At 35.7% G+C, this 24728-nt stretch overlaps 1 protein-coding gene across 14 annotated transcripts in view; it reads left to right on the plus strand.

The window, feature by feature from the left end:
- DMD (dystrophin) overlaps positions 1 to 24728 on the plus strand; it is a 2167959-nt gene that overhangs the window by 786193 nt on the left and 1357038 nt on the right. For all 14 annotated transcript variants that reach the window (XM_072818058.1, XM_072818060.1, XM_072818056.1 and 11 more), the window contains one exon: positions 12524 to 12647. In XM_072818058.1, coding sequence (XP_072674159.1) covers positions 12524 to 12647 — 124 coding nt within the window. The remainder of the gene's footprint in view (positions 1 to 12523; positions 12648 to 24728) is intronic.

Consider the following 24728-nt stretch of genomic DNA (forward strand, 5'->3'; position numbering starts at 1 on the left):
TCTGCTATAGTGAGAAAGCAGCCATAAACAATACGTAAATGAATATGTCTATATTCCAATTAAATTTCATTTACAAAACTAAATGGTGAGCCAGATTTGTCCTATGGGCCATAGTTTGCCTTTTCCTGCAATAAGGGGTGCAAGAGATGAGATTATTTTGCTGTTGATGATTTTTATTTATTTGTTTTATTCTTTGTTTTAGTTTTCTTTGCAGTTTAATTTTTTTTAATTTGAATCTAGTTGACACACAATGTTATATTAATTTCAGGTGTACATCATAGTGACTCAACTTCTCTATGTGCTCTGTTCACCACAAGTGTGGTTACCAGCTATTACTATACTATGCTATTACAATATCATTGGCTATATTCCTTATGTTTGTTTATTCATTTGTTTCATTTTTAGTTTCCACATTTGAGTGAAATCATATGGTATTTGGCTTTCTCAGTCTGACTTATTTCACTTAGCCGAATACCCTCTAAATTCATCCATGTAGTTGCACATGGCATGATCTCATCCTTTTCTATAGCTGTATAATATTCCATTGCATCTATCTATCTATCTATCTATCTATCTATCTATCTATCTATATATCACATATTCCTTATGTACGTGTCTATCGGTGGACACTCATCATCAGGGAAATGCAAATCAAAGCACAGTGAGATATCACCTAATCCCTGTCATAAGGGCTGAAATAATAATAAAAAAGAAATAACAAGTGTTGAGAAAAATGTGGAGAAAAAGGAACCCTCACATGCTGTTGGTGGGAATGTAAACTGGGACAGCAGCCACTGTGGAAAAAAATATGGAGGTTCCTCAGAAAATTAAAAATAGAATTACCACATTATCCAGTAATTCCACTACTGGGTGTTTACCTGAGAAAACAAAAACATAAATTAGAAAAGATATCTGCACCCCTATGCTTATTGCAGCATTATTTACAACAGCTAAGATATGGATGCAGTTTTTATTTTTGTGGTTACAGTAATAGCTTATAATTTGCCAGTTATTGACAAAACCCTATGACAAACATCTCTACCCTCAACAGATAATGTGAAAAGTAGCACTGGGCTGGCTTCAACCCAGTAAGAAAGAGTTGTGGAAGGCAGTAATCATGGTAGCTGACACAAATATAGCTTCTACCACATGTGAGGCACTCTTCTACATATTTTCCACATATTAACATATTTAAACATTAAACAGCATATTTTTAATAAAAATAATTTTTATTATTTTTTAAATATTTTATTATTATTTCCCCCTTTTTGCCAGTGGGAAAAATGAGGCACAGAAAGGTCAGGTGACTTGTTTCTACTTGCACAGTTTATAGGGAGCAGTTTAGTCTAGATTCGAACCCAGGCATCTAGCACAGGATGCTGTAATCTTAAACTCTATCATGCTGTCTTTTAATGAGAAGTTAAAGGTGATTTCATCATTTAGCTGAAATTAAAAGTATTACTGAGACTGTTTAAGAATTTGTTGAGGTCTGTGTATGAAAACTGTGTACTTATCCTAGATTATGATAGTTCTACATCCTGAAGTCTCATAGACTCTTGGGTCCTGTTGAAGCATTTGGCTGTCTTTAAATACAGAGGTCTTTTTCAGTTAAAAGAAACATTGTCTCAAAGTTACATGTCTTTTTAGCATCAAGCCCTATATGGGGATCCTAGTAATTGAAGGCTTTTCCCAAATGCAAGACTTCAAGTGTTAACCATTGTCTTAACCTCATTATGTGTCATGAATAATAACCTTTGTCATCTGTGTTTGATATTAGTTCTAATATCAGAGAACATATCAACAGATTGGAAATTTGTGGATTTTAGGAAATTAAGGATGATTCCAAAGTAAAAATAAACTAGGAATGACAGTGATTTAATAATGCCATGTGGGTATCAGTTATGCAGCTAAGGATCATACTTAAGGTTAATGAAAGTGTTTAGAATTAATGTCCTAGTGTTAGAGACTCCAATAAAATTTTTAAAAAGCACAGTAGTAACTACCAGACTTTACTATATAGCAACAAAAAGGAAATGTGTATTGACTTTTCCTTCATATGAACAAAAAATATAGGTTTTTTTTTCATTTTGGAACAAAGGAAAAGTGTAGTGTAGTGGAAATCTTTGGATTTAGACAGACCTGGTTTTGAATCTTAACTCAATGCTTCATTGTGTGTTGAAAGTAAAGGAGGTTTCTCGGTTTCTAAATCTCTGTGTTCATGGTCTATCTATGAAATGAAGATTATAAGGTAAACTATTATCATGGGAGATGAATTTTTTTCTTTATGAAAGTATGTGACATGAACAAGATGCTTAAAATGCTAGTTTCCTTTTTTCCTTTGAGTGTGATTGAATGTAAAACTAACATCTAAATGTATAGGAATGTAATTATAGGCAGATTTATAGAACATGAGTGTCTACCCTTTAATAAATGTTCAAAAATGAGGTCAAATTAATGAACTGGGGAGAAACTACTGTGTTACAAAGTCCAGAAAATGCTGCTTTATTATTTGGATTAAGCGTGTCTCCCTGAATTAAAGACACTTTCTCAAGGGAATCTTGGTATTAAGACTTTAAGATACTTTAGTATGTGTATTAAGATGGCTGAAGGCATTTTAACTGTGTATCTGAGGGTGTCTTACTAACATGTTCTTTTTACATCATTTTATCTATATCTTTGGACATTTTATGTTTTTCTGTAAGAGAGCTCCCATGAAAAATCCATTTGTCACCATGTTATCGTTATGTAGATAAGAAAATAAAAGAGAAGCCAGATTGAGGACCAGACAAACTGTGAAAGGGAGTGTGCGCCCTCTAGTGACCCACATTTATTTCTCCCAGGGTCTTACACAGCTCTTCTTTTTGGTTTCATCATTTTAAGTAAACATCAAATTTGATTTTAAAATAAATGGCTCAGAGTTTTCCACTTGAGCATATTACATTGTATGATCATAGATTTATTACTATGACAAGATTTCATCAATCACTTAAGAGAATATTTCTATTAACCTGTGTTAAGGTGATTTTCTTGCACAGAACTGTGTTTCAAAGGGACTTTCAATTTACTGAAAATGAAAAATAGGCTCTAGGCATCTGTGGCTTAGCAACATTTTATTTCCAATCCTCTGGGTCATGCAATTTTTGTCCACATACTTGCACACTCCTTGGCTTTAAAACTAATTCCTCTAATATAGCTGATTCTGACATCTTAGAATTTGGTGAATTTCCTTAATTTTTAAGGTATGTTTTCCTGGAAGTTCTACTAACAGAAGATGTGAAAGTGACTTCTTTGGAGCCCTATCATGTTTTAGAAATAAGTATTACCAAAGTATTTTTAAATGGTTAAAATCCATTACCAAATAAATAAGATTATTTTAGTCATTTTTATCTACCAGATGCTAAATATTTTAGTTAAGTTTTACTTTTTGCACAGAAACAAAATTTTGCAGGAGTTTCATTTAGTTCAGTGCACTCAGCTATCCTGGAGGTACAAAGATTAATATCAATGCCAGATAACTCATGGAGGTTTCTAGCATTTATAGCTTAAAAATATTAAATCGCTGGGTTTGTATCCAAGGGCATATATTTTAAAAGATAGTATTTTTATACTCCTTAAACATATAATTTGTTTTGCCATAATTGACAACGAACAAGATGCACAATTTTAAGGACAAATTTTATGTATTGGTTTAGAATTCAGATTTTGAAGCACATGTTAAATAGGCCTATTTTAGGACAAGGTAAACTACATAGAAATTGATTTTTTAGTATCTTTTCAAGATGCATTTCTTTACAATCTGGAATCATTAAATTTTACTGTACTGAAACATATAATTTTATGAGTGATGTACTTAAACTTACACATATAAAACTAGAAATACATTTAAGCTTGTAAATAAGATCATGCAAACATAAGGAAAATAGATTATTTGATAGGCCTGTTACTGTAGCAAGTTTATGATAATTGAAGACAGTGTCCTTTCTCACTCATCATATTTTGTTTCAGGTGCCGTGTAAACTGTTGAGAGGAGTTTATAGGGTTCTTACTATAACTGGGAGTTATAACATCCTTGGATGCTAATTTGATTGCTAGATAAACAGACTAATATAATTAGAATATCAATGCTGCAATGTAAGCGAAACTGACCTTAGCTATGTATTTCAGGTCAAAAGTGCTTTAATTAGTGAGGTAAATATACACATTTAAGAATAATTTATAAAAAGTATATGTTAGTTTCTATTTTAAGACCAGTTTGATGGAAGCTTGTTAACTTTCACAGTTTAAAGGTAGAAGTAAAGGAAGACCACAGAAGTTAAGTCACAAGCCTAAGAAAAAAGTATGAGGATCAAGATGATTGATTAAAACCTGGGATACCTGACTTTAAGTTCAGTAATTTTCTACTGCACCATATTTACCTTACATTTAAACCTGTACAAACATACACACACACACACATAGAAACACATACATCACACACATTAAAAAACTATAAGGCAATCATGTGGCCCTATCTCTTCCCTTCAACCAAGAAAAACACACCGACACTATACAAACACACTCTCACACACGTGCGTGCATGTGTATAAAGTACACAAACTACCTTAATTTGGAGGAGGTGTTTATGGAAATGTTGACTCGTTTTCCCCAAGTTTAATAGGATTTTCTCCTTTACAATATTTTATAACTCTGAAAGTATGGTAATTACTCAGCACATCTTAAAGTTTTAAAAATACTTTATTTTTAGCACTAACAGGATTTATACCAATTTTCATTTGATATTTTATAAGATCTCGCTGATTCAAATTGAATTTGTACTCTATTTTATTTTTAAAAGCAAGTAACATGTAGCAAGATAAAGGAATGAGGGACTGTCTTTCCCAGAAAGAAAGTTGAAGGGGGAGGGGGAGTGAGAGATTGATCAAGAAAATCTTCACAGAGGTTGTATATCTTGAACTAAATTTTGGAAGATGAATAGAAGTTCATCAGATGGTCTGGGATCAAGAGAGTACCCACATACCAATATGGAATTTGTTTCCTCATTTTCTAGAAATTGAAGAAGATAATTATTAAAAATATAATTAATGGGGGCACCTTCCTGGTTCAGGTCATGATCCCAGGGTCCTGGGTTTGATCTTCACTTTGAAACCTGAGTTGGGCCCCCTGCCCAGTGGGAAATGTGCTTCTCTCTCACCTTGTCCCTCCCCCACTTGTGCTTGCTCTCTTATTCTGTCTCTCAAATAAATGAATAAAAATCTTTTAAAAAATTAACAAAATTTTAAATTCTTACCTCACTTCCAAAAAGATTTCTTCCATGCTATAATACCAGTGAAAAAGAATCATTGTTTTGTTTCCATTAACCACGAAATTGTGTTCTAGCTAATTAAAATGAACATTTAAAATTTGGCTTGTTAAGTTACGTGGTCTAGGTCTAGAGCCTTAGGATCCTGTAAGAGTTAACGTATTGCACAAGAGTCAACACTTTACTTTCTAAAGATCTTTAGCTTCTTAAGAAGAGGCTCTTAAGTTTTTATGAAATTCTATGTGCAAAGATGTTTAAAGATGTAAAATGGCCATTCATAGCCTAGCTCACTAATCAAATCAGTTAAGTCTGGGAGCTTGGAGGATTCCTATTTTCAAAGTTTACTCATTTGGGAATGATGAATTCCAAATGGTATATTGAAAGTGACTGAGCTAAAGTTTATGTAAATGTGCCATGTTAGTTTAATATTTTATATGGCAGTCACTGTACAGAAAATTAACATAATATAATCAGTGCCTATTGAGTCTCTTCTGACCTAATTAGAGTGATCATCATATAGCACAAGTTCCATACAATGACATACTATTGACATTTCAAAACTGGCAAGTTTTTAAAGTGCAAGTATTTATCTAGTTCTTTGGATTGTGTTTCTGTGTTTTTTAAAAAAAATTATTTAAAGTATTTATATACACACATATGTTTCCCAATTTTGACCATAAGGGAATGTAACTGACCTAATTTGCATGATCTTTATGGAAAATTTAACTGGATGAAGTAGAGTCCATTTGTAAAATACAGTGATTTTTTTAAGAGAGAGGGATGGGCAGGAGAGGGAGAATCTTAAGCAGGTTCCATGCCCAGAACAGAGCCTGATGGAGGGGCTCAATGTGGGGCTAGATCTCACAACTGTGAGATGGGGTTCTGAGCTGAAATCAAGAGTCTGACACTTAACCGACTGAACCAGCCAGACACCCCTGTACAATACAATCTTAAGGGAAAACCTTAACCTTCTGAGTTTTTGGTATATACACACCATAATTTTTGATATCTTGAAACTTCCAGGAAATGGAAGGTCTCTTTGAAAATGACCTTGGTTTGATAATAAATCCTTTGTAAATAACACAAATTGAAAGATATGTTTGCTCTGCTCTATGGGACCTCACAAATTTTTAGTTTTATAATGAGTGTCTTTGTAAAAAAGATAAAGATGTCACTTCACTGCTAACCATACATAAAAACAAAAATGAGATTTTTAGAACATGCTTGAAAAACACAGAACAGAGTACTCATCAACAATGATAGGAGAATAATCATTTTGCAAACAGAATAAGAAGTCATAATTTTCATAGTAGAGAAAAAGGATTTTAAGTTTGCTAAAGTTAGAGTGGATTTAAGGGTAGAATATGTCCATAATAACATACAGACATACTTGTCTATTGTAATATATATAATGTTACAGAGTAAAATATGTTATGAGAGTAGGATGAGGAAATAATAAAGAATAGAATAGTGGGCTGATTCTGAGGGTGTAGAGGCCCATTATGAGACTTACTATAAACCAGCTCATTAACAATGACTTCATGAGAATTTTAAAAGTGAAGAAAAAAGAATTAGTAGAAATGTGTGATTTTGTGAAGAAAGAAAAGTACATGCACAGAATCTAAGATTTAATATGGCATTGAAAATAATTTTTCAGTGTTTTTCTTGAGGGTTTTTGAGAAGGTAACTGAGTTACATCTGTATGATATCTTTAGTTGGTGACCAAATCCCCAGCTTCAGATAGTACAAAGGATGGTAGAAAATACCACTTGCAAAATGCTGGGAGAGTAGATAGCAACCAGTTTATGACCACGTATGGATTAAAATCAGGGGAATCTGTTAACTTGCCATACATGCCAGCTGAAATATCTTAAAAAATATTTAATAGTAGTGAAAATATGAAAACTAGGGGACAAACCACAGAAGGTGATGAAGCAGGAGCTGCCAAATTGATAAAGAATAAACGAAATCTGCAGTTGTTACTTGGAAGCCAGGATCTGAGTAGGAGCCAAAAAGGAGACCTTGTTCATTTTGCTAAAAGTGGTAGAAATGTCTCTGAGACTCAGCATTGAATGTGGGCTGTTGGTGCTCAGAAAAAGAGCAGGGGGGCCTTTCCTTTTGAAACCCTGTCTCTGATTCCCCTTCACCCTTCCATTCTCATTGTTGGCATAAAGAGATGGGGATGCCTACTGGATAATATTGGAGAGGGCAAACAGTGCTAGCAGCTGACAGTTAATTCCCAGAACTCTAAGGGATGGTGTTGAATGTTAGATGTTGGAGTGGGGGCTGACTGTATATCACATTGGGACAGAAAAAGTTTCAGTAAGCAACTCAGAAAGATGGTCAAAGCAGCAAGCCCAAATGGAAGTGACAGGAAAAACAACAACAAAATCCCATACAAGTAGGATTAGGTAAGGACAAGCTCAGAGATTAAATCATGTAAGAGTTAAGTTTAGGTGCCACCTGTTTCCAAAGGAATCAACGTGTCACAATTAGGAAAGAAGAGAGAAAACAGAGTCTAACAGCTGAGAATAGTACAAACTCATTGACATTTTGCTTCATTCTATTTCAGAAGAAAAGTATGACATATTAACCTATGTGCCTATGAATAGACATTTTTTCCTTAGGTTAAGCACTGCACTCACAACCACCCTAGAAAAATTTGAAATCCCTTTAAAAATACGTATAACAAAAAAAGGAGCATAATCACTCTCCAAAGCATCTTTAGGTAAAAGAGAAGTTCAGGCATGCCCGTGCAACCTCTTTCCAAATTTATAAAGTCAGACAAACAAAAAAAAATTGAATGAAGAAAGATCTCTCAGAGGAATTTCACATCCTGTTGCCTGAATTGATCTGAATTATTAGAACTGCATGCCAACTGGTGCCCAGGCCTCCCTTAAAGTAGAGTCTTCACAGACTGAGCAGCAAGCAGATGGTTACCATGGTGTTGACTCCACAAAGCCTTCATTGTGTGGAGATAACCAATTTACTTGACAGAGTCTCTAGTCTAGAAGCTGATTTAATCCTAATTCATTGAAAAGGTATTTTTTTGATTATCAAAAAAAAAAAGTCACAGTGCAAGCTGAGCCCCGGTTTAATGTCTAAAGTACTTTATTTTGTTAAATAGATGTTTTACTAAACCACACTTTCTGGTAATGTGGACAGATGCATTTTTATCTCTGTTATCTATGGAAGTTAATACCATGGCATATAGGGAGCACTTAGTATAAGTTTTGCGGCAAAAGTGAAGGGAAATATTTTACTATTTTAAAAGGAAGCATATATAGCTTTCTTCATAAAGACAAAAGTCTAAAAGTCATATAAATTTTTTTTTCTGGATGAAATTTATTTACTGTCACATTGAATAAGTAACTTTTTTTTTTTTTTGCAGTGGATTGGAGATGGTGGTAAATGATAATTATAACATGCGTGTAAACAAGACCAGTGTAAATTCTGGGACTACTAGAAAACTTTCTCCAACATAGGTCTTAGCAGAGCTCTCCCAGCTGGGATACCAGCTGTGTACCTTTAGTCAAGTTTTAGATTCATAGACTTGTAGGTAGAAGTGAACAATCTTTCCTAGAGACAATCTGAATCAAAAGGGTGAGACCAATGAGATCAAGTTTAAAGGGGAATTTGGCAGTGAATCCTGGATATTCACATCTCACCTTTATGAGTCAGAGTGTATTTGGTGTGTAATTGGGTCAGGCTGATTTAAAGGGAAAAAGGACAAGTTTGACCAAAGGGGCTAAAGTGGATTATGCTTAACAGCCAAGTTTTTAAGAAAGAAGTATTCTAATGGATAGATGAATAAGAGCAAAGGATTTTACTTAATTGGAGTAAGGACAAAAGTTGAGTGTGGCCCTGAGCTCCCTAAGAAACTTGAATTGAGATTTGTTTCTAGAAGGTCTTGAATAAAGGGCAAAGTTGTATATAGGCTTAAGTGGTCTGTCAAGGCCAAATAAGGATAATTTTGATCTTTATGCTAAGAAAAATGGGAAGTCTTTGAAGGTCAGGAAGGCAAACTCGCTCAAATGTAAGAGAAGGGAAGAGAACAGATAAGATTGAATATTTGGACATACGAAGTGGAAGAAATTCTAGTCTGATAATTGCACTTTTCTTGGTGGAGTAAAAAAATGTCATTTTTTGATAGCTGAAGAAAGAGGATAAGTTAGTGCTTTAAGAGCTTTGGAAAAAGTTTAAAATAGTTCCCGTGGAGAGTCAGAGTTCAAGGTGAAAACAACTAAATATGGAGGATGCTGAGTTCATTTGAGGCTGTTGATCATTGCTTTAGTTTGGGTTCCCTGGGAGTGGATCTGGAGACAAAGATTTAGGTGCATACAGTTTATTGGGGATGTGATCCCAGGAAGCAAAGCAGGGGTGAGGTTAGGAAAAGAAGGCAGCCAATAAAAGACAATTCACAAGTGGGTTATTGCTGGATGCAAGTGGAGTTGAATCCATCTGGGAACCCTCTAAGGTTCTCTGTTATTTTCATCATTATGGTCACACCAAAGGGCAAGGGAGCTGGGATATTGATCTACCGACTCTGGTGTTATTAAAGGTCACTGCTGATACTGACGTCTCAGCACTTCTGGCCTGCCCCATGCACTGGCAAGTGAATGCCTGCAGTCAGACAAACACAGTAATGTTTATATTGTACCAAAGAAAAAACAAAAAATGCTTTTCTTAAAATATTCTGATGGAAAACATGCACTGAATTTTGTAGGTGGCTGAATGACCAGAGTCAGAAATTTGATTTAGTGAGTCAACAACAGAGAGAGAGAGATGTTTAGAAGCATGCAACAGGACTCTATTTCAACATCACCATTATGAATGAAGAAATAGGAAACCCAATAACTAAACTTAGAGGAAAAAACAAATGTGGGGAAGATAACAATCACTATGCATAACAAAATGAAAATCCATATACATTTACAGTTCACATGCAAATAAAAGTTTTGACTTTCAGTGACATGAGATGGGAGTAGAAATCTCTGAATTCAAGAGGTATCTGTTCCTTCAATTTCCTATTGGGTACCCTTCACTCAGTAAATATTTGTCACTGTGAACCAGGCCCTATTTGAGGTGAAGGATATAATGGTAAACAAGATAAATTAAGTTCCTTCTCCATGGAACTAACAGTTGGACATCAATTAACTTAATTTCTTTGCGCTTCTGTTCCTTTACATCATCAGAGAGATTAATAATACCTTACCATAGGCTTTTTCAAGAACGCAAAGAGATTGTTTTAGGAAACGTTTCATGTTGTATGAAGCTCTGTATCAGTTTAATTTTAAAACAATAGTCTGCAACTAACATGAGAAACTTTATCAGGTTTCTATGACTGAAATCCCTGAACTATGAGTTCAGGAAATCACCTCCTTGGGCCCCTGGATGGCTCAGTCGGTTAAGCGTCTGACTCTTGATTTTGGCTCACGTTGTGATCTCAGGGTTGTGAGATCAAGCCCTGCATTAGACTTGATGCTGGGCATGGAGCCTGCTTAAGATTCTCTCTCTTCCTTTCCCTCTCTTCCTGACCTGCATGCACTCTCTTTCTCAAAAAAGGGGGGGGAGGGGAAGAAAGAAAGAAAAAAAAAGAGGGAAGTTAGCTCCTAAGTTTGTGGTTCTGTAGAACTAGCTTGGTGATGTGTAAACATAACTAGTTTATGTGAGAAATTCTGGGAAGTCTTAGCTCAATTTAACTCCAATGTGAATTAAAAGTCTAATATGGAAGTCAAAACATTGACCAGACTCATAGGCTGCATATCTAAGAAGATAATTGTCTATTCTTTCCTAATTGCACTAAGCACTAACACTGACATGATGTCTTTAGGAGCCAAATTTTAATACTGACAAGTGAAGGGATCAGTCATGGATTCCTATCCTAGGAATAGGATAGGGTGCCATCAGATATTTTCTAGTGGATTGAAAGAGTTAATTTCAAGTATTTGAGAGTTTTCTTGGATAGGAAGATATGGCATGGTGATAAAAGTGTATTACTTGGTGTCTTAAATTTTGTATTTGTACTTGTGTTGTCCTTCACAAACTTCCTATGAAAATTGAGTAAATATTTTTTCTGGGGACTTTGTTGCCTGTTGTTTTAATAATCTTGGATTAGATGATTTCTAAATTCTTTCATAGATTCTTTACAGGTGCTGATAAAATCTAGGGGTTCTTTCTCAGGAAGAATGCACACACACTTAGAATTGTGCCTGGAATTTCAAGTGATGCACAGATATCCTCCTCCTTTGCAACCCGTCCATGACTCTCCTTCACTCTCTGCTTTAACTCAATCTGATTGACTTGATTGAACAGTTAACTCTCATTGGCTCCATAGGTCTCTACAATAAAAGAATGAGAATATCAGGGTATATAATTAGATGTCTAATGCATCATAACAACACACTGCAAATTTAGTGGCTTAAAACTGAAGTAATTGATCTTTTCTCACAGTTCTGCAATGTGGGCAGGGCTCTCTGGGTAGTTCTCAGGCTCTAAGTGATATCAGTTAGAGAATTCATTTGGTTATATTCAGCTGGTGTTTGAGATGGGGTAAAAGAAAGGCTTATTCACGTGGGGAGTGCCTCATTGTCTTTCATGTTGTCTCTCCACCTGGCTAGATCAAGCTTCCTTAAAGGGCCATTGGAATTCTTAGATAACAGTTACATTCTCAGTGTATGTTCTAAGAGGAAAAGACCCAGAGTACAAGCACTTATGAAGCCTCTGCTTGTGTTATGCTTACTAATATCTTGCTTGTCATAGCAAGTCACATGGCCAAATTCAGAGTCAGTATTGTTGGAGACTACATAAGGGCATGAATCTCAAAGGTATGGTTCAATGGGAGCTACCAGCAGGAATTTTTTGTTTGCTGTAAGTACTTTCCAGAAAGGAAGAGCATTATCTTGGGAAGTAGTAATTTTTCAGCCAGTGCAAACATTCAAGCAGAGGCAGAGTGATAGCTTATAGGAGATACTGTAGAGAGGTGATTGCTACGTTGAGCTTAATAAAATGACCTCCATGATCATAAGACTGTAGATCAAAGCTACCTCCAAATTTTGAGCCTACATAACCAGGGAAATGGTAGTGCTATTAACAGTAACAGGGGCATCAGGCAGGAGTCTCAGATTGGAAGGAAAATGGTAAATGTGGATAGATTGCTTTTTTTTCTCATATGGAAGAAAGAGATAATCAAGAAATAATGACCCTTATTTTTTCCTGTCTTAGGTTGGATGTCGATATAACTGAACTTCACAGTTGGATTACTCGTTCAGAAGCTGTGTTGCAGAGTCCTGAATTTGCAATCTATCGGAAGGAAGGCAACTTCTCAGACCTTAAAGAAAAAGTCAATGTAGGTTATGTATTAGTTTTTATGTATTTTCCTAAGTTTTGCTGTTTGTAAACTCTGTGCTTTGTACTATCTGATTCTATCAATTGAAAAGATTAAAGCAATATGGAATAATGCTTTTAAATATATCTTTAATGTCTATTTTACATATCCAGCAGAATCAGTGTTTAGCATCGAGAAATCTTTCCTGGTTCTGCTGTGACTGAGCAGTATGCTTTTCATAAACCTTCTTTAACTTTTATATTATTTAGCTGTAAATTAACAATTTTATAACATGAACTAATTGATTTTCCCTCATGTACTGTTCTGTCACCTCAAGGCTGGGACTTAGCAAGCTTGCAGAATAGAATGGACCCTTAGAAATACTATACTTAGGACCCTGTTTGTGCTCTCATTATCATCAAAAAGTTATTCTTTATACTCATTTAGTACTTGCCATAACAGATTTGCATTTTCCAGATCCTTATGTATTGCATTACCATAACTAGAAGATGTCCAGCCTTTTTCAATATTTATTTATAGTAAGAGGTGATTTGCTGTTTTTATTCCCTGCTGAGACATTATAGTTTTGTCCTTTACAACAGGGATTTTCATTAATTTAGTAGGAGCTGCTTCACCTTCAAGGACATTATGAAGGCTTTGATATTTCAACTTCGACAATTATAAAACATCCATTTTGGTCATTGTTTGTGAGAGCGTTTCTAAGAGGCAGATAAATGCTCTGTAGTGGGCAGACTAAAGAAACAAATATTCTGAATGTCAAATAGTTTTAGCTATAGGAAGGTCACGTGGGGGGGAATAAATCAGTTTCATGTTTTGAGCAATCAGTTTCATACCAGACGAACTCTCTGAGATTTTTCCAAACACAACACTATCTTAGATACAAGCTAATACTTGCTCTGGGATTGGAAAATTTGGAGAGCAAAAAATGATTTTCTTCTAGGAGAAAGTAATCTATTTTTTAGGCTGCTTGAGGTAGGGGAGATGTTGATTCCATCAACATGTCTCAGAGTTAATGATTTATAAATTGGGAAGTTATTTTAAAAGCATTATTTTATAGACTGTTATTAGTATAATAATAGACAATTGTAAATAATTTCAAGAAATGAGCACTATGATGTTAATGTTTTAGTTTTAAAATTAAACTGAAGCATAGTATATATAGTAGAGAATTAGCAAAATGTGTTATTTCAAAGAACACTCATTGGATGGTATGTTTTTTGTTATGATTGTGGAGGGAAATTCAATGAATAGAAAACTGCTTAGAGAGGGTGAACTCTCTAAAATACATTTTATTTTTTTATTTATTTCTTTTTCTAAAATACATTTTAAAGGTCATGTGACATATTTGGCCACTGAAAGTATGAGTCACCTTGGGCTTTTATTAGCTAATTTATATTTTTTAAAATTTATCTCAATAATCTACTTATCTGTTTGTCATCCTATGTCTGTATCTTAAAACAGCTCTGATAAAGCAGGAAAATTGAGTTCCAGCATTTCAAGAATATAAATTCAAAAATTTCCTGTTATCATATGGTTACCTAGAAGCAATTTGCATTTGATCAATAGTGTCAGTGATGACAGACTGAAAGTGCTAAAAAAATGTACAATATTGTATGAGTGGTTTTCTGATGCCTCGTGAGTCACCTTTATCAACTGCTCTCATTTTCTGAAATAACATCATTCTTAATTGCCTACTAAAATAGGACATGAAATGATTTACCTAGACATTTCCTTCAGGCTAAATATAATATATATGTATTAAAAATCCTTGAGAGAAATACATAGTAATGATGATGGAGATGCAGTTTAGGTGTACATTAATTTTCTTCTTCACCTGCCAGTTTATGTAGCTTATTTTGAACACAGGGGAGGCCCATCTCATGAACTTGAATGGTAGTCATTTTTAGGCGTCCATTAAAAATGGCTAAATATTGCCTTCTTTTTTTCTTTCACTGACTCCTTCATTCATCTACTACTGTCAAGTACTTTCAGCCAATTAGAATGTCCTAGAATATTATCAGTTCAGTTTTATATACTTTTAAACCTAACATAAATTTTCCTTCTCTATTAGCCATGTGTTTTATTTATATAATTAAAATAATGTGCTTACTTAAAAGTTGAATTCTAGGGAACATTTCTACTCCAAGTGGTCCCTGGACGACCAACATTGGCATCATCTGTGAACTTATTAGAAATGTGTGAGGTCAGACCTAAAGAATCAGAATTTGCATTTGAACAAGATCCACAGGTGACTCGTTTGTATATAAAGGTCTGAGAATCAGTACTCAAAGGCACCATCTGAGACTTTTCCGGACTCCTAGATCATTTACTCATTCTGTCAATGTCACCACAGTTGAGAATTTTAAGCTGAATTAACAGGTATAACTGCTCAACTTCTTGAGTTGAGCACGTGGTAATATACGATAGTAATTTAAAAAACAAAACAATCTAGTCTTACTGCAAGGTGGTTGTATACCTGTATAGTGTTCTCTTGAAAGCCTTCACACTGGCTATTTAGGTCAATAGGCCTTGGGCTCTTTCTGGACCCATGCTTGCTCCCACCCACACCAAATCAACTTTTAAATAAGTTCTGTTGGAAATCCTCAAGCCAGTTAATTCTACATTTCTTTTATGTCTTTTATCTGGGTTTGCCCCCCACAATATACATATCTCTGCTCATCTGTGCTTTCTGGTATCTTCCTCTCTCTGCTCTTCTACAAGCCTGTTCTGCCTTGGTGCCTTCCCATGCACACCCCCTGTGCATTCTGAAGTCCTTCTTCCAAAACAAACTTTCTATCCTATGTACTTGTTCTATTCATACATGGAAACCACCTTTACCCTCAAGAACACCACTAAGACTAATGATTCTTCCACTCCTCCACTCATTTAGAATTGCTAGTTTCCTCACTTCCCAGAGCCAATTCCTAAAGTACTGCTCTCTGTGTAGAGATATCTTGTCTCTTGTGTTTCATGCCCAGTGGCTATCTGTCACTCACCATTGTATGATATTATTTTCTCATTGAAGACTTTGGCACCAAGATGACAGTCTTCTCCACTCAAGTTATGCCTTCATCCTTAGAAATCTCAGCCCATGTTGGTTGTCTTGCTATCTTCAAAAGTTTCCATTTCCCTAATCTCCTCAATTCAGCTACATCCTTGCATCACTATTCTGTAGGTGTTTCACTGTCAGACATTACTCTGTTTCTGAAATGCTACATTTAGACAGAGTCTTTGGTACTTCTCCATTGACTTTCCATGCATTCCTAGTAAATTTTCTTTTCTATTTCTCTCAATTCTTTTCTATTTCTCTCAGTTATTTCAAGTTTTTAATGGATCTCCTAAACTACCCCCCCCATTTATGGTAGATGACTTTCCCTCGTAGTTTACTTAAGGTAATATCTATCAAATTATGTGTATTTGTGCTCATGTTCTCTTTTTTCTCCCTCTGCCTTGGTGGAAAAGATGGTGCTTTGGCTAGCTAAGGCTAATCTGTGTGTGTGTTCGTGGTCGTGTTCTCAATATCTTCACTATCTATGTCCTAAGGAGCCTGCTTCTATTTAGCCACATGTCCACATGCTTAATAAAACCCTCATCTCCTATAAACACATAGGAATATTTTTGTGTCTTTGTTACTCATCCTTTCTGCAGGACTAGACTCTCTTAACTTCTTTGTCCTTCATGAAATACTTTCCTCCCTGGGTTTTGGGGATACCATTATCTACTGGTTACCTTTTGTACGTTTTTGGCTATTTTTTCTATCACCCTTTTCCTTTATTGTTGATATTCTATGCAGTTCTTCCCTTGTTTCTCTTCTCTGGATTATATTCATTCCTTCCTATTCAAATAACACCTATTTTCTTATGGCCCCCAAATATGTATCATTAGCTCATGTTTCTCCCTTTAAAACCCAAACTAGTTTATTTAATTACTTAATAGAGAACATTAATTGGATATTTGCCTGAAAACCTAAAATAAATCTCATCACCTCAGCTCTCCTTTATTCTTTGTCTTTCCTTTCTTTTTTTCCAACAGCCTAATCCAGAAACCTAAAAGCTAACTGGGTCACCTAGGTTTTTTTCCCCTTCCATTTGCAAGTCCACCCAAGTTCAGTTAATTTCATTCCCTTAACTGCTCTTGAAACTGTCCAATTCTCCCCATTCCCATCACTACAACCCTGATTAAAGCTAATATGATGGGTTACCTGTTTAAAGTGACAATCCCTAGGCCATCTTCCCCACCACTAATTTTGTATTCCTTTAGCGGTTTTCGTATCACTTTTGTTAAAGTGAACTTACTAAAACATAAATATTATTCTGTTATGCTTCTGTTGATATTCATTTGAGAAAGCAAAAAGTAGCCACTGATGTCAGGAGCTGGCTTAGCACTTCAATTAGTCCTTCGAGATGCTCAGAGCCATACTAGTTGCTTTCAGCTAATCTGTGGTATTCTCCTGCTGAATATGCACAAGGGCTCAGAATGCCAGCACCGGACAAGGCCAATTCATGATTGTGGTGGATCAAGCCAAAAACATAACTCTTTTGTAATCCTGTTTCAATACAGACCCCTCAAATTGTACAAACCACCCGAAATGACTGCATATCCCCTCATCTTCCCTAATGTGACAAATTATGCTGCCTTACTAATCATAATTTTAGCCTCTCTACATTGATTCTGACATCTAGATAAAAATGTTTAAGATGTCCAGTCATAGAAGTACCTGCATTTCGTTACAGCATCTAATTAAAGGCAAAACCCTGTTTCCTTGGCCATTCTCCTCACCTACGTGTGTCCCAAATCCAACCCCATAGTTCGCTATTATATGCCGCCTCTCCTGTTGCAACAACTAAATCAACTTAACTTTATCTATAGGCATGTACCTGATGGCCTTTGACTAGAAGGCATTGACAAAGTCAGTATCTTCATGTTGCTTTGTGAAGGCTGCCATGACCTATATTCTGTTACCTTATCCATACTGATCTGGCCATTATAACATTGATTAGATTGCTGGTTTCTGGAAATTAATGTCTGGAACTTAATTTGGTTTTGTTTTTTGTTTGTTTTGGTTTGGCTTACTTTGATTTTGGCACGCCAGTGCCTCATATAGTACCTGGTACTTAGCACAGTTGATATTTGACTATATGAATAAGTGATTTTTTTTCAGTTCCTCGGGCACATTTTATGTCAGGCTCTGCTACCAATATGAAGGATGTAACAACTTCTGAATAAACATTTGAGTGAATAAATTACTTTTTCTGTCAAAGGGCAAAACTTCATTATAGAATGTTAAGTGAATAGAAAATTAATTGCTTCTAAAGTCAGAGTAGGCCTCTGGGGAATCTGAAACTTACTTTCATATTAATTAGAGAAGATGTCATGAAAGGAGGAGGCTTTTAAGAGATGCCGATAAAGAAGGAGGAAGAGGTCATAGAGTGTTTTTAATCAACTTATTAGAGAACCAGTAAACTTCCCTTCTTTGTATACTTTGCTTAAAACTTAATTATGTTTCTTTTTTCTCTATATTATTATACAACTCAGTTGCCTTTTATATTGCACTTGAAGTTACACATTTTAGAATCCATGATTTCCTGGTATCTCTAAGAATTTTTATGGGCCTTTAATATATTTTAAAATTAACGATACATTTCATATGGAATGGTCAACTGAAGCCTTTTTTTAGCTTCTGTTTTCTTTACTTGAAATTATCTGTACTAGATACTTCACAATTTGAGTAGTAGCTTCTAAACATATGATCACATATGGAATATATATTGACTAAAGTATTTCATTTTTTCTGTTAAGAAAACTCATTTCAAAAGCATATATTCTATTATAAAAATAGACACTTTTAAGATTAAAAATACTATCTATGTGTACACACACACACACACATATTACATAGAAGATAAACAGAGAGACAGACATACAGAAAAGCAAGATGCATTTCCTAAGGACAATAGATTAGAGAAAGATCATAATGTCTAGGACAGAAATGTTTTCCTGAGTAAGGTGATTTCTAAGGGGTAGTTTTAGTTATTGGTACTTAATACTATAAGAAGCATTGCACCTGGCAAGAAGAAAATTGGTACCCTTCATGAAAGATCTTTCTGTATAGTGGTGAGTACAGATACTTGGACTAATACTGAAGATGAAACGCATAGAGCAAAGTGGATGTCATGGTTAAAGAGCATTCAGGGGCTACTTTTGGCTTTGAAAAAAAGAGGAGGACAGCCTGGGTGGCTCAGCGGTTTAGCGCTGCCTTCAGCTCAGGGGATGATCCTGGAGACCTGGGATCGAGTCCCATGTCAGGTTCCCTGCATGGAGCCTGCTTCTCCCTCTGCCTGTGTCTCTGCCTCTCTCTCTCTCTCTCTCTCTCTCTGTGTGTGTGTGTGTCTCTCATGAATAAATAAATAAAATCTTAAAAAAAAGAAAAGGGGAAAGCTAATATATATACAAATGTAAATATATATACAAAGATATCACACACACACATATATATACATCTACACATATTTATCTCTCTATATACACATATTTATGTATCTGGCTATAGAAAGAGAGGGGGCAGAGAGAGAGAGCATGAGTGAGCCATGGAGGAGGAATAAAGACTGAAGATGCTGAAATATTTGAAAATATCTGAGAAAAAAAAAGTCCCCAAATCTCTGAGACTAATAAAGAGTTCTTACTTTTATTCTCTAGTGATAACAAAACAGTTCTTTTTTTTTTAAAGATTTTTATTTATTCATGAGAGAGAGAGAGGGACAGAGACACAGGCAGAGGGAGAGGGAGAAGCAGGCTCCATGCAGGAAGCCCGACATGGGACTCGATCCCAGGTCTCCAGGATCACACCCTGGGCTGAAGGCGGCGCTAAACCACTGAGCCACCCAGACTGCCCCAACAAAACATTTCAACATGTCAGCATAACATAACATGATCTGAAAATACAGAAACAACCTAATTAAGGTATTTTAAAATATGATATTTCTTCTAGCCAGCTGGAACACTTGTTTATCTTCTCCTGAGGCCCAGAGAATCCTGGTTAGTACCATAGTCAAGAAACATTCTCTCCTTTTTTGTTCAGTATTCATTCTACATATTACAGTTTCCAGTACTGATTTGGATCATGGTGATGCACTTTTAGTTTCTTCCTTTTGATATCCACGTCTCTATGATCTTGAAATTTCATTCCATTCCTGTTAACTTCAGCTTCTTTTAGCCTTACCATTTTCTGTTTCTTTTTCATGGAGTCCATGGCACCTTAGTGAAGATGCCAAAAAAGTTTGCTAAAATTTTGTTTGGTAGAGCAGTGTTGGGAGTTTATACTCCCTCTAATTTTTTCAGTATGGCATCGTGTCATTATTCCTTAAGAAATATTATAAGCATTGTGTTATTTCCCCATCCCAATTCTTTTCTTTTCCCCAACCCAGGTAAGATTCTATGAAATTTTGACTGTAATGAATTTTACATGGTACTATTTGTTTTCTATTTGTGTAATTGTTTATTACAGCTCTCAGGATTTCATAGCAGTCCTGTTGGAAAGCAGGCCAATGTGTCCAACTCCCCATCTAATCTGGATCTTCTAGAAGACTTTCATTTAATCAAGCTTTCCTTTATTGAACATGCAGCTCCTAAACTCCTAGGCTGTTGCTATAACCAGTATATGTATAGCTACTATGATTTATTATACATTTACACCTTCAAAGAGCATTTTAAGTGTGAGGAGGATGGGAGAGCCAATAATATCATATATAGAAGCATTATGCTACAACAGACCTCGCCTTACTATGCATCTACTATGTATGAGACACTCTTCTGGGCCCTGGAGATGGTGTGAGGAAGGGAATTCATGAGGATACCCGCCATTTTTTTTAATAAATTCATTTTTTATTGGTGTTCAATTTACCAACATACAGAATAACACCCAGTGCTCATCCCATCAAGTGCCCCCCTCAGTGTCCGTCACCCATTCACCCCCACCCTCCGCACTCCTCCCCTTCTACCACCCCTAGTTCGTTTCCCAGAGTTAGGAGTCTTTATGTTCTGTCTCCCTTTCTGATATTTCCCACACATTTCTTCTCCCTTCCCTTATATTCCCTTTCACTATTATTTATATTCCCCAAATGAATGAGAACATACACTGTTTGTCCTTCTCCGATTGACTTACTTCACTCAGCATAATACCCTCCAGCTCCATCCACGTTGAAGCAAATGGTGGGATACCCGACTTCTTACAGTTTCCATTCCAGTGAGAAAGATGAAAATTAAGCAATAATATGCAACATACATATAGAATGTTACTGATAAATGTCAAAGACAAAAATACAGGAGGAATGAGGGCTAGGAAGTGTGTGCGTGTGTGTATGTGTGTGTGTAGATAGACTAGCAGTAGAATGCCTCCCTGACAAAGTGACCTTTAAGAAAAGATCTAAAGGTAGTGAGGGATTTATAGATTCCTGAGATAGGGGCATTTCCAGCAGAGGGAAGAGTGGATGCATAGGTCTGAAGGAGGAGCGTACCTAGAGTATCAGAGAAAAACAAATATGGCAGAGGTGAAGAATCAGGGTGTTTAGTCACAGAAGAGGCCATAGAAATTAAGGAGGTTAAGGTCAAGTGGACCATGGTTAGGGCTTTTACTCAGATGAGAAGGGAGGCTACTAGAGAGTTGAGTTGATGTCTGTTGTGACTGGCTTCTTCTGACTGCTGTGAGAATATAGCATCAGGGAGCAAAGGTAGAAATAGAAATACCATTTAGTAGGCTATTTGGAAATATCCAGACCACTGAGTGATGGTGGAGGTTTTTTCACTAGTGTGGTAGTAGTGAGCACAGTAATAACATTTTCTGGATGTGTTTTGAGGTTAGAGTCAGCAGGAGTTTCTGAGGGATTGGATATGGGATTTGAGAGAAAAAGAACAGTCAAGAAGGATTCTGTTTTTGGCTTGAAAAAATGAAGGTATAGATGTAGTTCTATACATGTATATAGGGAAATGTGCAAGAACCAGCACAGGGGATTGAGTAAAGGGAGTCCTTGAGGTAGGATAAAGACTGTGTACTTGTCATCTAGGAAACCAACTTAGGAAATATTTTGAAGAGGTATCCTCTGAATCAAATTATGCTGATAAGTAAGTTGAAAACTGAGGATCTGCCATTGAATGTAGTAGCATGGAGTCTAATGGTGTCCTTAATAGCAACAGTTTTCATGGAACTAAATAAGGGAATAGGTGTGATGATCAGTTTTTCTCTTTCTCTTTTGTCTTTCTCTTTCCTTTCTTTCATGGGCTAGTGTTTACTTTGCATTGTAGACATGTGGAGGGCCAATTTTTCTCCTGGTGGCACATACCCTTTTATAGTAAGGGGCATGCCTTCCCTTTTTCAGAACCATGTTTCTCTCCAGACTTTGTTTTTGGTGGTCATGTGATTTTTATTTTACTTTTTCTATGTAGTTTACATATATTTTTCCTGAGAAAATGAGAGAAACTAGAAGCATTAGGAACTACTAATCTAACCTATTTTAAGACAGAAGTTCATATATTTTATTTGAAAATGAATGCATATATGTCCAGGTCCAGGAAGAAAAGGAGTTTTGGTGATGTTTATTTAGTAAACTTCTTTAGCACTTTGTATATGTAGTTATTTGGACACCCAACACACATTTTTGTATTTTTGTGAGCAGGTACTCTAACCCACTCTTAGGCCAAGATTTTTTCCTAAACCTTTTTTAAAGATGATTGAAATCACCGTTCATTCGGGTGCCCACATGTGGCTCTTTGGAACATTTTCAGTTTATGTTATTCTATTTGTTACAGCTTAGTTATTTCTGGATTTCCATTTTACTATGTAAGAATTGTCCCAATTTGGGAAATACGTTATTTGAAGAGCCTCATTTAATCTTCTCAGAATCCTTGAAGGGTAGGTATTGTTAGTGTTATTTTACATAGAAGATATTGATGCTCAGAAAGGTTGAATCACTTTCCAAATGTCAAGCAGCTGGTAAACAGTAGAGACAGAATTCAAACCTTCGGAGAACAGAATGACTCCAAAACTTTTCATTACCTTCTTTACTGTCTTCTTACTACCCTAAGTTTTCTCATTTTAAAAAATCAACTATCTATAACTGCGTCTGAAATGAAATGTTTTCTGTACTCTTCACTGTCTTGTTCAGACTCCTCAGAGTGCATTTGTGCCAATATCTCTTTATTTTCCAATATTCCTCTTTAAAGTGATGTTACTTAACCCAGATATCATCGGAACACTGAGAGGTATGTGGTGGCCACTGCTTCTTTTTCAGGCCTCTCTATTTACACACAAGTTACTAAGTTTCTGTAGAGTAGACATCTGGCAATGGAGTAAAGTAATTGACCTGTACACAGAGTTTCTGATCAGCTTCTAGACTGTCATTGTCCCTTCTGAGTAACCAGGCATTCCTTCTGATAGCTTGGTGCCCATGCTGCATTAATGGTTAAATATTTTAAATATCATCTTTGACTACATCCAAACTATCAAGTTGCCTTTGCTGTGAGTTGTAGTCGGATACATTCGAAGCTGTTTGATTAATTTTCATTGAAATACCCTTAGAACAGCAGTGTGTTTGAAAGAGCTGAACTTGTAAATAGATGATTGGGCTTTTAAAATTGGATCTAAAACTTTCTATTTCTACGATCTTGTATATATGACTTAATCTTGCTGATGCTCCGTTTTTTCTTGTATAAAAGAGGATAAAATGCTGTTGGTTCCTTCCAACCCACTGAATTATTATGAAATACATATGAAATAATGCTCATAAACTGCGATTTGGTATACAGTGTAAGGAATTTGATTTTTATCATGGCTATGGCAGTGTTTTCAAATATTTAACACACCTCTGTGTGCCTCATTTTCCTCCTCTGTTAAATTGTGAGGGTAATAGTACCTACTCTGTATTACTGTTTGTGTGTGTGTGTGTGTGTGTGTGTGTGTGTGTGGTTAAATAAATAAATAAATTGGAATAATGTCATTAACCAAACTAGATATTTAAGCCAGTTACCCCTGAAATAATCAATTAGAAGTTTTCCCTCTGTGACTCATACTAATTGATTATTCCATTAGATGCTTAGAATGAAAAGATTATGATCATGACATTTAGGAAGCCAGTGGTAATTTCTTTTCATCATTTATAAAGACAACATTGTGTTCTGATTCTACTCTTTTTCTCATTTTTTAAAAGACTATTTATTTATTTGAGAGGGAGAGTGAGTGTGAGTGAGAGAGCTTGCACAGGAGCTTGGGGAAGGGCAGAGAGACAGGGAGAAGCAGGCTCCCTGCAGAGCAGGGCTCTATCCCTGGACTTCAGGATCATAATAGCCGAAGGCAGACTTTAACAAACTGAGTCACCTAGGCATTCCTTATTCTGCTCCTTATATAATTTCATATATAAAAAAGCAAAAACTCAGTGTAGTTAAAATAGAAACCCTTCTAATAGGAAAGGGTAACCCTAACTCTGTTTAACTTGGAGAATACCAAGTGGCTATTTCTGTTCTTGTTCTGTTGCCGTATATGTATTTTTTGCTTGTCTCTGTCTCTCTCTCCTTCTCCCTCTCTTCCTCTGCACTTCCCCTTTTGCTGATATAGTTCAAATTTGGAATACCCCACATCTTGCTATAGCTCTTGGTAGTTGTGAATGTTATATATTTACTTAGAATGTGCTTATTTATTTTTCTTCTAAAGTACTCAGAATCCTTTACAAATAACATTTACCTTTTAATGGAGAATAAATTTAAAGTGTTGGGAAGCATGTGCCAATAAGCTTCCTAATAGGAACAGATAACTTAGAAGACAAAAATTGAGAGTTGAGAAAATGTAAATTTTGGAATTTCATCTAGGTTCTTACCTTTAGCAAGATGTTGTGGCTACTTTATTTTCATGGACTTTTCAATTCTACTAGAAAGCTAGAATCTTCCAGGGTTGTGCAAATACTTGTGTCAACAATTTGATAATGCCTTTGTGAAAAAGACTTTCAAGGTAACGCAGAAGTTTCACCTGCTAATTGGTATGGGATCCTGGGAGCATATAATCCCCAAACACCACAATCTCTGTGCTTTGAAATTTTC

The sequence above is a fragment of the Canis lupus genome, chromosome X, assembly GCF_048164855.1.
Source record: "Canis lupus baileyi chromosome X, mCanLup2.hap1, whole genome shotgun sequence".
In the NCBI taxonomy this organism is placed as follows: Eukaryota; Metazoa; Chordata; class Mammalia; order Carnivora; family Canidae; genus Canis; species Canis lupus.